General features: G+C 37.7%; 1 protein-coding gene across 1 annotated transcript in view; it reads left to right on the top strand.

Annotated features, from left to right (window-relative positions):
• The window catches only part of LOC107744308 (uncharacterized), a 79,517-nt gene that overhangs the window by 38,333 nt on the left and 24,422 nt on the right, over nt 1-16,762 (top strand). The window contains exons 7-9 of the mRNA XM_016557880.1: nt 1,981-2,095; nt 10,377-10,582; nt 12,375-12,543. Of these exons, the coding sequence (XP_016413366.1) occupies nt 1,981-2,095; nt 10,377-10,582; nt 12,375-12,543 (490 nt within the window). The remainder of the gene's footprint in view (nt 1-1,980; nt 2,096-10,376; nt 10,583-12,374; nt 12,544-16,762) is intronic.

Here is a 16,762-nt window from a genome sequence, read left to right as displayed (position 1 = left end):
AGAGGAGTGTTATAACGGGGCATTTATCCAGATTCACATGTAGTAAAGTGCACTTTCTGCTTTTTTAAGATATTATTTAGGTGTCTGGATGTCTATGGTGGGACTATGCTGTACAGGTTCAAAGGTTGTGTATTCGTGATATTGCCTGCGTAATTCATTTAGTGAATCAAGTGCTAAACCAGCACATGCAAATAAATGCTGCTTTCAGCGTAGTTTAAAAGTGTTATTATGCTGATCTTGGATATCTTTAAAAATCCCTCTATTTATGTTCACCCTGAGAACTGTGTTTAAAGCTCATCTCATTTGGCATTAACCTTCAACTTTTCTGCTTTGTTGCATTTATAGTAAGTCTATTTATCTGTAATGACACACTTTAATGAGAGTGAAAGTGCTGCACCTTTGGGGCATGAACGTCCTTTACTCCCCCACCACAGGGACTGTAGGGGGAGGCGTTCAACATGCCCCTGAATTGAAGAAGACAACATGGGTGGGAGGGGATAAACAATAACAGTGTGCTTGATGCTGTGTCTACCCTGAAAGCAAGCAATTCAGAAAAGCTAGAAGAGCGTATAATTATATTCAACAAGCATGTGCCAGTTTCATTTATTATAACTGGAAGATTATCCACCTTATTTTTAACACAAGAGCAGGTGGGGCCATTTTTAACTTCCATTATCAGCTGCTTCTAGTTATGTTCAGTAATCTAGTCCATTATGCTGCTTGATGTTGCAAACTGGTATTTGTTATCATGTTATTTTAAAGTATTATCGTAATCAGAAACACTGGTTTTATTGCAAAATAGTTTTTAATTTATTGCACTTTGTTATTCTTAGTTATATACCTGTAGTTGCTAATCAATTGGAAATCTCGCAAATTCACAGGAAACAGCTTACTTCTGCATTGAAAAATTAGGTGGATAATTTCTGAGGGGCTTTTTGACAAAATCATCCTTTTAATTTAGTTAGTATTTTGTCATTTTTTTATTTTTGTTGAATTAGATAAAAATGGCATTCCATTTTAGTAGACGAAAGAAAGTGCAAAATTTTACAAAATATTCAAACAATTTATATCCATGTCATTATTGACTATAATCAGATTCTTTGAAACAGTCAGCTCTATTTTTGTCTCATCATATGTTCATCAGCAGTATGTTTTAATTAAAATATGTAATTATCATCACCGCATTTTCTGTCATCGTTGTTATCGTTGGTAAAATTTAAAAAAAGCTTAATTAACGAACAGCTTCATCAATAAATTTGACGAGAAAACCACTGGCTGCCAGTGATGAAACTAGAACATCTGAACAGACTGAACTTAAAAAAATGTGTTAACCACCTTTAACAGCATATTTTACACATTGTAGAGAGAAATTACATGGACTCACTGAGCAGAAACTCTCAATGTAACACACATCAGTGTGACTCACTCATTACACATCAGAAGAAGATTGATGGGAAAAAGAGATTCACCTGTTTAGCTTTGCTGATGTAATTACGGTTTGCTAAATAGGCTTCCACATAATGGTTTTGCATGTATTTATCACAGAGTTGTAGGTACTTTGTGAGGAATATTCACAAAAGGCTCATAAGAACAGCAAACTTTACTCCTTCAAACTTGTTCACCCAGTCAAATTTTTAAATGTGCAGTCATTTTGCCAAAAGCATATTGGATTTAAGATAAAAAAAACATTCATTTGAAGCAGTCACAAAGAATGTCACATTTAGGCACTGTTCTGGGTATTTTACTGGTTTAGATTAAGTGCTCGAAATAGAGTGACTGCCTCCTTTGATTCCATTGCTGAAGGAAAAAAAACATGGTTACCTTCACCACAGTCTTGCAATCTGACCTAATTAGGATGTTTGTGAAGGGCTCTGTGCAAGATTTCCTCTTTGACATGTCCTCGGAGTCTTTTATACTAATTCTTTCTGGGTCTCTTCCATCTCAACAGACTGTTTCTGCTCTGTTCTCTCTGCTTTGCAGGTATTTCAGTAACATCACACTCGGTGGGCGGGACTATAAGTTCAATTCCGAGGGCTACCTGGCCAATCCCTTTCTGGATGTCATCTCCTACACGCCTGGGAGTGGCTGGGAAGACGTAAGAACTAATCAGAATTCTATTTCTGTTCGTTCTTGTGTAACCGCTGTTATGGATTGGTAATGTCCAGGATGAAAAGCAGCATTGCAGTAGCCATGCTGAGCACTGCAGTAGCAATGCGCTGGAATGGATTTTGAAAGAAGAATACATATCATTCGTGGTGTCTGTTTATGACACAGACCGCTTTTTTTGTGCACTGTTAATTATGCATATGAACGATTGCATTACGTATAGGGATTTAAAGGTAACGACAGCCCATTGCTTTAATAAAATGTGCAATTTACGTCATCACTACTATTATAATGATATACTTGCTGTCTAAGAGCTGCAAACATAATGTTCCCATTTGGAGCAGTAAGACATATAGATGGAAAGCAGTTTTAAAATGATATACAACTTGACACTACACTAATTTCGAAAAACCATTTCCCATGACAGTCCACAGCAGAAAAAACCCATTACAATTAACTCTGAACAATGCATCACATTGTGCAGCAGAGAGAGTGTTTTGGTGTTGACGGTGCACTTCTGCCTCACCACACAGAACCGTTAAAGCCTCAATGATATAAACATATAATTAGGGTTTCATGAGGACGTACATAATGTACAATTAGCTCATGTGTACATTTGGCACTTTTATCTATGCATATCCATGATACCCACAGTATGTTATTAAGATAAGCAATGCTTTCCTTCATTATTAGCTTGCGACTTTATTATTATTATGTGAAGAACAATAACTGGAAAATAATTAATTGTGAAATGTTTTTAGAGAGCGGATTTGATTTCCTCTTTTCCCTCTCCCTTCACTAGTTATGTTTGTGTTAAGTATGTCTGAGCGGAGAAAGAATAAATAAATCAATGAATAAAAACTCCCTTAAATTTATTAGCTTCTCATATATCAGCGTATCGTAGGTGCCACATGGGACGTTGTGGCTCTACATTTCTTCCGCAGAGCGCTGCTGTCGTGAGACAAAATAACTGATCCCAAACCCAGCTGAGTAAATATAGCTGGGGAGAATGTCATATACATGAAGGTGCCACTCAAACCAGTGCCTTAAAACAGAATTATTAATATTTAGATGCCACAAAGAAAATTGTAATCCCTGGCAGCGCTTGTGTTCTCCACCTCTACAATCTGTTAACAAGGAAAATGACAGCGGATTATGTACTTTGGAGAAATTCTAATTCCTTCGGGCAAAATTCACTGACATTGAGACATAGGAGCAAAAAAGTTTCCATACAGAGTGGGGGTTATTTTCTGCTGAGCTTGTCACAGTCTATATTTATGCGCATTATATACTGTACACAACATAGCTTAAAATCAATGCTTTTCAGGAGAATTCTCATGCATTGGAGCAATGATTGCAGTTCAAACTTCAGCACATTCTGTCGAGCGTCAGGCTAACGTTAACTGGCTTCATTAGGAGAGTGAGAGGATGCACAGGGATTGTGTTGCCCTGGGCGTCTTGAAAGGTCGAGTGTTGATCGTTTGTTCTGTCAGTGTTCTCATATAGGCTTTGTTTAGGTGCCAGCGAATGAGTTCCTCCTTGCTGCCTGTTCTACATTTAGTCCTTTCTGAATCAGGCCAGCCTTTCATTTCCTTAAAATCTTTCTTTTCTCCTGTATTAAAGGGATCATTCAACCAAAAATAGAATTCTGTCACCATTTACTCTCATGTCGTTCCAAACCCAAATTATTTTCTTTCTTCAGTTGATCATAAAAAGAGATGCTAGACAGTACGTTAATGATACTCTTTTCTACACAATGAAAGTGAATGGTGACTACTGGGGCAGTCAAGCTGCAAGAATAAGAACACTATAAAAGTATTCCAAGTCTTCTTCTGAAATCTTATGATAGCTAAGAAAAATGTACGAGAAAATGTAACTATGCGAATTTATGATTTATGATGTGATTTGTATGAAAGTGTAAAATTTTTAGAAAAAACAGTAAACATAAAGGTCGGCCCCTAAACCTAACCATCAATGCGGGTATAAGTAGATTGTACGAAAATGTATTAATGAGATAATAAATTCATACGACTTAGCCACCGATTCGCCAAAATGTAAAATAGTTACAAATTCCTATGAGATTGTGTAGCTTTGTGTGAGGAAAATCTTCTCACTCTGCCATATCTCTCAGATTCCATTTCTTTGATTTTATATTCTAATTTGGCATTACAATTGGTTATTAGACATAAGAGCACCACTCGCTATTGATTGGTTTAAAATCTGGAGTGGCATGTCTTGTTGTTTGAATAAACATATGAGAGTTGTGGCAAATGAGAATATTATTGAAAAACTGCTAAATCTTATTCTGTTCCAGACTCAAAGGTATTGTATGGCTTTTAATTGTATGGCTGTGTTTCTCAACCATGGAGCTCGGGGGCCTCAGCACAATTCCAAGGGGGTCGTAAGATGGCCTCAAATAATTTAAAATAAGACAAAATATGTTTTTAAAAAAGGTCAAACAGTTAAAAATAAAGATGTAGACTCTGGGTTTTCACAGTCTTGGAAAACCTGGATATGGGAATTTTAAAAGTGTGATTTCTAGACCTGGAAGTGTCATGGAAATTATTAAAATATTAAAAAGTCTCTGAAATTTCTACAATGAATATACATTTTTCTAGTTATTAGGGATGCACCCGGTATCGGGCCCGATACTGAGCTCCTGTACTCGTACTCGTACTCGTTAAAATGCCCCGATACCAAACGCCGATACCACACAGCATGTGATAAGCGCCATATTCAGACAAAGAAACACCGACAACAGAACAACAGACAGCAGAATGGAGTTATTAGAGATTAAGGATGTCTACGAAGTATATGTATGCAATGAATATAATGTTAAACATTCAGTATTAACGCCTGTATAGCTGAAGTGCGCGAGCTGATAAAAAAAGCACGCTGAGTGGATTGAGCGCGCTGGCGGCGCAGATGATATTTTATTACCATTTTCTAAACTATAGCGAATAAACTGTGATAATGTGAAAAATTTTGAAGGTGTCTGAATAAATTTTGGTTTGACTGTATCTATTTGATAAATGAAGTTAACCAACTAACATTATACATACTCTTTTGGTTTCTGTACCTAATATTTAAAAAATGTACAAATGCAATAAAAATATTGGTATCGGTACTCGGTATCGGCAAGTACCAAAAATAAAAGTATCGGTATCGGGCGAGTACTGAAAAAAGTGGTATCGGTGCATCCCTACTAGTTATGTAAATCTATAAAATATTTTATATATAAAAAATTGGGGAGAAACTACTATTTGTATATACTAAATAAAAATCCATGTAATTACGTACTAAATTACAAATGTAATTATTATTGTTCTTTAAAATTATTTTATTTATTTACTTATTTATTTTAAAAATATTACTACTAGTTTCTGTAAATAAAAAAGTTTAAAAACTACAATTGAAATGACATGAGTAAATCTTGATAGAAGTAATTATTCTATTCCTTTTTTTTTTTTTGGTAATGTAATGGTACACTATTAAAGACAGTGGAATTTAGCTGTTTTTGAAATCTGTGCACAGAATAACTCCTAAAAACCCATCAAATGGTGCAACAGTCTATTAAGGGTTGCATGGTGCTGGTTCTGGCTTTAGCGTCTGCGTCTCATTTGCAGATATGTTCTGGAGAAAAGTGCTGTTAGAGACATCTGGATGCTTTTGTACTTCAGAGTCATGGAGTCTTTGTCATTCACATAAAATATTTAATGGAGCGCCATAATGTACATTTAAAAGGCTTCCACGCTGACTATAGGAGGTTTTCAATTTCTAGTTGTTTTAGGAGGGCGCTCTATTAAAACATGATGCACGCTCTCTTTGTCTTCACTCCGTTCTGTCTCTGGTTCTCTTAAATGCATTCTGTCTAACACGGAGTAGACAATGGATGTGGATGACTCAACTTCCAGAAGCCCGTTGTGCACAAGGCACTTCATGTGACGGCTTCAACATGCAGCATTTATAGCATTTTAATAAACTAACTGCTACAGCGCTTTTGATCCCATTTGTCCATGCTGTTCTCGTAAATCGATACATATCAGGGGGGGAGACGTTTAAGAAATGAAATGCCAAGCACATTTCTCCAAACCCTCTTTGTACCTGTCAGTATGTGTCCATGTGTGTTTATGCCGTGTAAATCTGCTAGTGGATTTGTAAGGATCGCGCTGAGGTAAAAGCGACTCGTTTTATCCTCCTCACACAGGGACGTTCACGGGGACGGGGGTGTCATGGCAGCATGTTTGTGTTTCACCCTGTGAAAGTATTATCCGTTCCCAGGGGAGACGGTGTTTGATCAGGCCCCTGCTCTTCCTCTGCCTCAGCTTGGGCCCAGATCTCTGCTACTCTGGCTCTTTGTTATGCACCGCAGGATCTCTGGTTCTCCACACATGCTCCAACACTCCTATTTCGGTCGTTTTGTCGGCCCACATTCCAACATCGAAAAGAGTTAAGACATCTGGCTGCCGCTGACATGGATCGGCCCTGTGCTACTTTGTGACACGCCATGCATGTATTTTATGAAGCTGTTCAGACATCTTTAATACAAGACAGTGTCACCTGTTGAGATGTGTGGCTGGATTTCTTTCCGTGGCGGATTCTGGGCTGACTGACGCTGTCTGTCAGATGCAGACACGAGCCAGCAAACTCAACATTCCCTTCCTGTTCCCTTCCCTCCCGTCAGCGCCGCTCAGAGAAAATGGATATTGGGTTAACAGACTGTAAAGGCCCGTTCACACCAAGAATGATAACTATAAAGTTAACTATAACAGTAACTACTACTGTTATATTAGCTCCCACACCAATGTGCAGTTACATTTACTCTCATTCTGCTAATTTTTGCCGGCATTTCAATAGGAATCCGTGCGATTGGGGATTCTGCAAAAGGGCAAAAGATTTGGTTGGGGTTTGGGTTGAAGTTGGTCAAGCAGATTTGCCGCAACAGAAAGCAGCTTGATTTGGAAGTTAAGGTTAAAGCAACTGTATGGAAGGTTTTTTTTTAACCTTGAAATGCTATTTTCTAAATCATTCTGCTGGTATACTGACTTCTAATAAGGCAAATGGCTTGTGTTTCTTTCCCATGCTCACCAAAGGTTTGTTCTGGAAGTATATAAGTTTGGAGAGCGGGTACAAAATTCAGCAAAAAGGACCGACTACTTTACGGCTGCAAGAAATGCATGTGTACAGCGATCCACTGTAATTATGACTGTGAATTCCACTCACTTGACTGTACATTCTCATAAAAAAAAAGATACAAAAGCTGTCATTGGGGTCAGGTGTTACCCTTTACTAATATGTGCCATTTAGATACTAATATGTACACTTTAGGTAATAATATGTACCTTTAAGGTACTAATATGCTCCGTCCAGTTTGTACCTTTTTTTCTGAGAGTGTAGAGGGCTACATACATTTGCTTTAAAGGGATAGTTCACCCTAAAAATGAAACTTTTGTCATCATTTACTCACACTCAAGTTGTTTTAAACATGTCTGAGTTTCTTTCTTCTGTTGAGCACTAAAGGAGATATTTTAAAGAATGTTGCTAACCAAACAGTCAACCGTAGTCATTGACTTCTATAGTATTAGAAAATAAATACTACGGAAGTCAGTTGTTTGGTTACTAACATTCTTCAAAATATCTTCTTTCATGTTCAAAGAAACTCATACACATTTGGAACAAGTGGAGAGTGAGTAAATGGTGAAAATTTTTATTTTGGGGTGAACTATCCCTTTAACATTCATTATAAGCATGCGCTGCAGTTTTTGTCTTCTGGTGCTTTAAATGGTCATGCTCTTTAAAGCAAGATATATACTGATTGGCTGTCAATATTTTTATTATCCATTAGCTGGAAAAAAAAAATAGTTCTGAAAGTGATTCCAACAGTGTTGTTCCTCTGTTGTTGTCACTGCCCTATTCTCTTAAAATTATCATTATAGTTATCACCCTTGAGGTGAACGAGCATTTAAGGAGGGAGAGAGCGAGAAAGCTGACAAATGGACAGTCAAACTAACCCAAGCAGACAGATTGATGAACATTGAACGAGACAGGGACCAGGTGAGCCAATGTCGCAGAATCGGCTTTTTGTAATTTCCAGTGATCCACCCCGGATGCGTTTGATTTCGGAGCCTTTGTAATGGCACAGCAGTTAGAAGTGGGTTAATTAGCCCAATGAGACCAGCGCTTGCAGGAATCTACATGCTGACTGCTGCCATTTCCTGTTCGATTCTTTTCAATTAGATGCCTCTGTTTTGATCCTGTGCTAATATGCAAAATCTTTTAGCTGCCACCCGCTGTCTGATATCTTTGAGTCATATGCGTGCACATACATGGCATAGGAGAAGTATATTTATTCTCCGCATGCCGCTGAGACTTTTTTTTTAAGAGCTGAACATCTTTTGCTGTATCTGAATGGTTCTCGAGGGCTGCTTTGGTGCTGATAGCTGCCACTTTCTGCTGGTGTGTAGGGGAGAGTCCTACGGCTCAGTGCTGCTAGCAAACTTTGAGTGTTGGGACTGGGACAAGACAGTAATATGTGAAGTGTGTGCTGCTTACAAACTGCTGAGAGGTTGTTGTGTCCTATAGGAATAGTTCTGAAACTGGAAAACTCTTCCTGATGTCATTCCAAAACTGTATGTTATTTTTTGACAAATGAATCTTCATATTTGTCCTTGCAACGAAATGAATTAAAATCACTCTAAATTCATTTTTTAAGTGCGCACATATCACCTTTACGCACGTTTGACGTTTGGCTTAGATATTTGATGTCATAACCTCATGCCGTTTGTTTATGAGACAATTGAGACTTAAATTTCAGTCTGAAAGGGAGTCATGTGGATTGCATTTATGTTTTTTTTTCTTTCAAAAAAGCATTTATTGTATTGCTTTTTTAGCTATTTTGGAGCTTGACAAACCCTGGTCACTGCAATCTGTCATTTAAAAAGATCACTCTAAAGATTCAGATAATTCTTCTTTTGTGGTTTGTGGAAATAATAATCATGTACAGGAATGGAATGACGTGAGGGTGAGTAAATAATGACAGAATTTTTCATTTTTGGATGAAATATGAAACTGAACTGATGCTTTGTATCACAGCTCTTCTTTTATTGCTGTCTCCTTATGATGCAGTGCTTGTGTTATAGAATTTCTCATTTGTGCTTTGCTTCAGATAAAAGTCCAAATTAGTTTTACATCAACGTTTCTCTGACCCGTGAAACACTCTGAACTGCATTTTGTATATAAGAGGAATAAGAAAATGTATTATTGTTACTCTTCTTCTTTGGCTGCTTCTCCTTTTTCTTCTTCTTCTTCTACTACTACTAGTGATAGTAGCAGTATTAAAATTAATAAGATAAATATTAATTATTATTGGTATTAATACATGTAGATTATACTTTTGTATAAGAACTTATTTTTATTATGATTATTAATAGTACTGTAGCATTAATACTACTAATAGTAAGCTTTTATATAAAGTATAATCTACATGTCATTAATCATAGTAATAGTATTATTATTAATAATAACAATAAGAAGAATATATTATTATTATACATTTAAGAATAAATGATAATAATCATAATAATAATTATTGTAAATATAAATAATGCTTAATTGTAAATAAAAGCACACTTTTAATTGACAACTTTGTTTTGGTTTATTTTCTGTTAAGCACTCTGATACATACAGTTCTGCAGGTCTTAGTCTTCTGTATATGGATTATGAGTTCAGTTATACTGTCTTAGCCTATCTTGACACATTTTACCCCTTCTCTGTTTTTTCTCTGGCTCGTAACCTTTTCCTCTGTGGCCCGTCACTTAGCTAAAAATCTGTCTTTTTTTCTCTGAAAAGAAAAATCCACTCATTCACCAGTGAATAAAAAGGGCACAGGACTGTTTTTAGAGAGCCCTCAGCTATAAACTCACAGAGGAACATAGAGGAGATAGTCTTTCATTTTTCACTATCCTTCCACACTTTACAGGCTTAACCTGAGAAAGGGAAGCCATTCCTGTCTGTAATCCAGCCTCAATGATTCTATTAGAATAGACCGTTTTAAATAGCTAAAAACGCTGAAAAGACCTTTGACTTCCATGTATTACTGATTCATGAATTGGATTCAAAATGAGCCGTAGTCATGTTTAAACAGCTTTTGTCATGGTCATTATAAGCACAGCCTATTAAATTGATATCTCAATTTATTGGCCACATTTCTGCAACTGCATAGTCGCAAATGACCTCTGACCCTCGACCATGTACTGTCTGTGTGGTCTTAGGTAGGATGGTGGGAGAACGGGGTGATACGTTTGAGGTATCCTGCTTGGTCTCGATATAGCCCCTTCCTGCAGCCGCCCGATGATGCTCAGCACCTGAGGGTCGTGACCCTGGAGGAGCGACCCTTCGTTATCGTGGAGCTTGCAGACCATGCCTCTGGAACCTGCATTAGGGACTCTGTGCCATGCAGACGGCCTCTCAATGCCAGGTTAGTACTGATCTGGCAACCTTGACTGCCGTTTATCATGGCTTTTCTGTATGGTGGAAAAGCAACATTGTAGTAATATTGTTCTAGTGGATCCCAAGAAACCAAAGTTAAATTAGAAAATGTCATGTTTCAGTGGACAGGTTAGGAACTAGATTTTCTTCCTTTCACGGGTCTATGACCTTTCAGTGAGACAGGCATTGCAGTGTCATTCTATATTTTCCTAAACCTTCTGACAAATGCAGGTGGTAGTGGCTAAATGCAGTAATGCATCTGTTACAGTCAAAATTATATTAGTACTGCACACCCGCATATGCCAATACTTAATCTTTATATTCACTACTTTAGCTTGTTCATTGTTTGGACAACAGAGTAGTTTTAATGTCTTAAATGTTTTACATTTTGTGCCAAATATTAATCATTTCAATTTTATTTTATTTTATTGTTTTTATTTAATTTTATTTACTTACAACTTAAATACTTATTAATATTAAAAGCTATTATCACGTGAGAATGCTGATGGCAAAACAGTGGTTTAAAAATAAAGATGTCTTCATAACTTGCACTTCATTATTTTCATAACTTGCAATTCAATATTTAGGTGTGCATTTATATTTTATTTGTTAATTGAAAAGCAATATATTGCATGCCAATGAAGTACTTTGAAATAGAAAATTGAGGCTGTAAGCATGGCCTGTTTTTTCTTGTTCCAAAGAGTTCCATTTGGAAGCTTTGGTCATCTTTCTCCGGTCATTTGTCTCATTCCTTCAATTTTGTCTTTATCTCTGTGTCTCTCACTTCCCCCCCCCCAACATTTCACTATGAAGTTCCTGGGGCTATACTCACCTAGCTTGGCTTTGCAATCGATCACTCGTTTCCTCTCTCTCTTTCTCTCTCTCCCCCTCTCATTTTGACTTTGCCTTGTGGCGATCTCTATTCATACTTAGCCATCATGTTGCTTGTCAAACTGCTTGAGCTCTTGCCGTGTACATGTGTCTCTGCGGATGCTGCTTCTCTACTCCCACACCAGTCATATGGATGCCCGTGTTTCGTCTCATTATATCATTTTTAGTTATATCAAAGAAAATGTACCAAGACAGTATACTACTGAAAACCTTGCATCTTTCCTTATTTCACATTCCCTCTGTAACTCTCAGTCCTTTTGGTAACACTGTTCCTCTTGTTTTCTCTCTTCAGGGGAATACTGTATATGTGTGTGTGTGTGTGTGTGTGTGTGTGTGCGCGCACGCACAACACGTATTGTAAAATAAATATAGTAAAATATTATTACAATTTAAAATAACAGTTTTCTGTTTTAATATATTTTAAAATGTAATTTATTCCTGTGATGGAAAAACTTTTCAGCAGCCATTACTCCAGTCTTCAGTGTTACATGACCCTATAGCAATCATATTTAAGAAACATTTCTTATTATTATCTGTGTTGATTATCAAAGTTGTTCTGCTTGATATTTTGTGGAAATCGTGATATATGTATATAAGTGCAAAATAACAGCATTTATTTGAAATCGAAATCCCTGTTAACATTATGAATGTCTTAACTGTCACTTTTGACTAGTTTAATGCATGCAAGTTAATAATAAAGTATTACATATTATATTACATTATATTATATTACATTATATTGTAATATATTATATTATAGCTAAAAACCAATGCATTACCAAATGTTAAACTGAATCTTATTGCGCAGTTTAAAAAAACAAAACAATATGTGAATAATTTTTATTGACACCTGCAATAAACCTAAGTGAGCACTTTCTCTCTGATTACAGTGCACTTCAGGAAGGGGTGGCACCCATGAAACAGTGCTGCAAAGGATTCTGCATCGACATCCTTAAGCGATTGGCCAGAATTGTCGGCTTCACCTATGACCTCTACTTGGTGACCAATGGGAAACATGGAAAAAAGATTGATGGAGTTTGGAACGGGATGGTGGGAGAGGTGAGGGAAGCTTTTTGTGTCGTTCACCTACTTTAAACCAGCCGAGCTTGTTGTATTCCCATCAGCGCCTCTCTTTATTCACTGCACTGATGAGCAAGTGCCCTGGATGCACTGTCAGCGATATCACTGAGAAGACTTCACTTGCATATGTAAATACAGGCATTAGGTGGAGAGAGGACTACAGATTAAAGGCAAGGCTGCTGTTCTCTTTAGTATTAGTACTCATGATGATCAAACACTGTGATTATGGGATAGTTAAGGTCATGGTGCAGTGTTTTTGAAGAAGCTGCAGAATGGAAACAATGTGAGCCTATGACATGTGTCCATGTTCTTTGAATGCATGAGAATGTATTTGACTGTGTGGTTGAGTGAGTGTCTTATCCAGGGCTTTCAACTCTGAGGCAGGGGTTTGCAAACATTTTCATGCCATGGACCTTCAAAAATGATGATTCTCTTGAGAGGGACCCCTTTCCTAATATGTAAAAGCAGTGATATATTTTCATGCATAAAGACCCATTTTGGGGAAAATAGTAAGTGTGATATTATCAAAGACAATATGTTGTTTCCAAAGTTAAATAATTGGCTTTTATAATGTCATTTCTATTTTAAAATGTGATTTATGTCTGTGATGGCAAAGCTGAATTTTCAGCAACCAGTGTCACATGATCTTCCTTCCTTCCTTCTTGTTGGTGTTGAAAACAGTTGTGCTGCTTAATACATGACACATTGTTTTCAGGAAGAGTAGAAAGGTCAAAAGAACAGCATTTATTTGAAATGGATTTTTTAGTAACAATGTAAAATCTTCATTGTCACTTTTGATCAATTTAATCCATCCTCGCTGAATGAAAGTATTAATTTCTTAAAATTTAAAAAAAAAAAATCTTACTGACCCGAAACTTTTGAGTGGTAGTGTATGAATTAAATGGAACTTAAAATTTCATGACATTTATATCCCTTATTTAATTTTTTAATTAAACTGTTTTATAATGTAGTAATGTTAATCAATATTCTTAATGAAAGTTAAGGGGTTGCTGAAGAACTCAAGGCTTTTTTATTGGGGGTACTTGAGAGTCTGAGTGCAGGAGGTTGAAACCCCCTGCTCTTTGTATAGAGTTTGAACGTGTTAATCCAGCGCGGTGTGTGATGTAACAGAGAAGTCACTTGTTGGCCTGTTTGATGACAATTCCCACCCGTATCTGCCGGCCTCCAGGATTACTGAAACACTCTAAACCCTTTTAACACAGTGCCAAGAGATTCTGCTAATGAGTCACACACATACACAGAGGTATCCAAGAAAGAGGCCTGAAGCCAGCCAAAAACGACTTGCGAATGCATGCGAGTATGAATGACAGACAGGAGGGTTGTTGTTTTGAGAGCGAGACCCTGCTGTGGTGCTCACACCCTGGAGTGACGTCTGTTCGAGACAGTTGCTAGGGAGTGGAAACTGCTCTTTTCACTGTCTCATTCCTTCTTCATTTCCATTCTTCTGCTCTTAATATTTCTCCCGGTATCTTATGTGTTTTTTTCCGTTCTCTCTGCTCCTCAGTTTTCAGCATATCTCTTTTTCTGTGACCACGTAGTTTTCTTTTTCTCAATCTTTTCCTTTCTCTTTCTCCTTCTCTCTTGCTTGCTTTTTGTCTCTTCGCTGCATGTTTTGATGCTCAGCCAATCAGCTGTCAGCACGGCCCCTGTAGGCGCAGTGCTAAGGGTTATTTTCTCAGGCTGCGAGAGTGTGTGTGTGCGTGAACGGCTTTGATCTTCTATCTACGACAGGTCCACATTTCCCTTGTGCGGCATGCCGGCCTGCAGCAGGACCAGGGCTGCGGCGCGCTCACAAGGAAACAACTTCATCGATGTTCTTTCCACAGTCTCTGCAGACCAACAAATGCTCACTTTCCACAAGGATGCAAAAGCCCTCGCTGCACACTGGAAATTATACTACCTTATCAATCCCTTCTCCCACACACACATTTATACGCGCAGGCAGGTGCGCGTCTTTTCGGAATCAATGCAGCGTTCAAGCTGTCAGAGGAGATTTGGGAAAGCTTGTAACCTGCATGAATTTAGGCAGTGACTGAACTCTGCACCGTCGCCATAAATCCCGTTCCTCTGCATCATGAGCTTTTCACACCATTCAGGAATATAAAACAGAATGCAAAGTGAGAAAAGAGAACTGGAAAGTAAAGATGTTAATGTTGTCCCTCCTTTTTGGTTTTCCCGGACATGCTTTTTCTCTGTATGGGGTATACTGTCTCGAGATGGATAACCTGCCTCCTGTAGCGTCTGGGTGTGCAGGCTTCTCACTACACTATCTGCTCGACCAATTTATGGATACTGGAATGCAGCCAGTATGTGGATTGAATATTAATTAGAAATGGAGGTTCACTGAATTTGCAGATAGACCACCTGTTACTCACTACATATGGCTCCTGTGTTCAGGCAAAATTCTGAATTCTTGCTGAGGACTCACCTCCATATCACCAGTTCGTGATAGTTCTTTGACTGTCTAGTTTTGGTGCACAGTGAATACTTTGATCAGTAAAGTGTAGAGGAAATTCTGTTGGGCCATAGTCTAGCAGTTGAGCTGTGGTGCTCATGCGATTCATCTTCGTGTCAATTCACAAGCCAGTTCCACTCTTCTCTCACTAACATTTCATGGCCTCCTTCCAGTGGCATTGCTGGCACTTCTCCCCATCAAGTAAAAAAAAAAAAAAAACGTGCAGCCTTATTTTCTAGGGGGCCTGGGGGTAGGGTTCAAAGAACCACAGTGTTCAATTCTGGTGACTTTTGTAGCAGCAGTTTTACATTTTTTGTAGTGCTATTGTGTGGCATCAATGTAACTATGGGTTACAGATGATCACTAGTTCAGTTTCTTATTTGCATAATTCTAACCTAAAAATATTTTTACTCTATCTGTGACCCAGAAAATGGACACGAAATAAATACGTTTTAAATAATAATATTTATTAACATAAATATTAACAACATTTATTCACAGCATGTTGATTGACCTTTGGCTTCCTAAACTTCAATATAGGGCTACAACTCATGATTACTATAATAATTAATTATAATTAATCCCAGTAAAAAAATATTTCCTGTATTCTATTGAAAAAAACATGTTATTCCACAAATTGATACAAATATAACTGTACAAATGGCTATGCTGTATATAATGTGCCAAAAAGGTTCAAAATATACACTACCCTTCAATAGTAGGGTAGTATGTACCTTTTAAAAGTCTGAATAGGATTTTTAAAAATGTTTTTTGTAACGTTGAAAGTAGCATGACTGCTGTTTAAATAACGGCCGTTTCTCAAACGGAAGGCTGCATCCTCCGGAGGTCGCATTTGCAGGCTACATACCTCATCAAGCCTGGTTTATTTCACTATTATTTAACTGAGCATTACATTCGCCAGTCATAAGCATATTACAACAATTTACGCTTAAAGGGGTCATATGATGTTGCTAAAAAGAACATTATTTTGTGTATTTGGTGTAATGAAATGTGTTTATGAGGTTTAAGGTTCAAAAAACAGATTATTTTCCACATACTGTACATTATTGTTTCTCCTCTATGCCCCGCCTTTCTGAAACCCGTCGATTTTTACAAAGCTCATCGGTCTGAAAAGCGAGGTGTGCTCTGATTGGCCAGCTATCCAGTGCGTTGTGATTGGCCGAATACCTCAAGCGTGTGACGGAAATGTTACGCCCCTACCATACTGTGATGCCCTGTCAGGCCGGAGCGACGAGACAAAAACATTAAAACCCATTATAAATGAGGCATTTGTTGCATCCAGTGGGGACATAATTACGGATCATAATTACTTATATTGTCTTTTTACGCGTTGCATCGCGCCGCTTAAACATAAAACCATGTCTGCATGTGTGATCGGAGAAATGACAAACAACAAGCAACAAGCGCTACTCTACACTGCTCAAAACTCGCGTTTGAATCATCAGTGGCAAATCCTTAAAATGAAAACGTACTTACAGTCTGTGAGTCAGAACAGACGGCATTGTAGCTTCAGGAAACAGTCCTCCGTTAAATGCGTTGCACACACACAAATATTTGGGTTGAACTGTTCTGGAACAGTGTTGTAAATACAACTTAACCACTGATTTCTAGTCGTGTCCTCTTTTGGAAGACCAAACAAAGTAGTTTCGCTTTCACAACGAAACACACAGCATCACACACGGTGGCCTTGAGTGAGTGGAG

This window comes from Sinocyclocheilus rhinocerous, unplaced genomic scaffold (assembly GCF_001515625.1).
Source record: "Sinocyclocheilus rhinocerous isolate Xijiao unplaced genomic scaffold, SAMN03320098_v1.1 scaffold137, whole genome shotgun sequence".
Classification (NCBI taxonomy): Eukaryota; Metazoa; Chordata; class Actinopteri; order Cypriniformes; family Cyprinidae; genus Sinocyclocheilus; species Sinocyclocheilus rhinocerous.
Note: the sequence above shows the minus strand (reverse complement) of the source record. Positions and strands in the feature narration are given on the sequence as shown.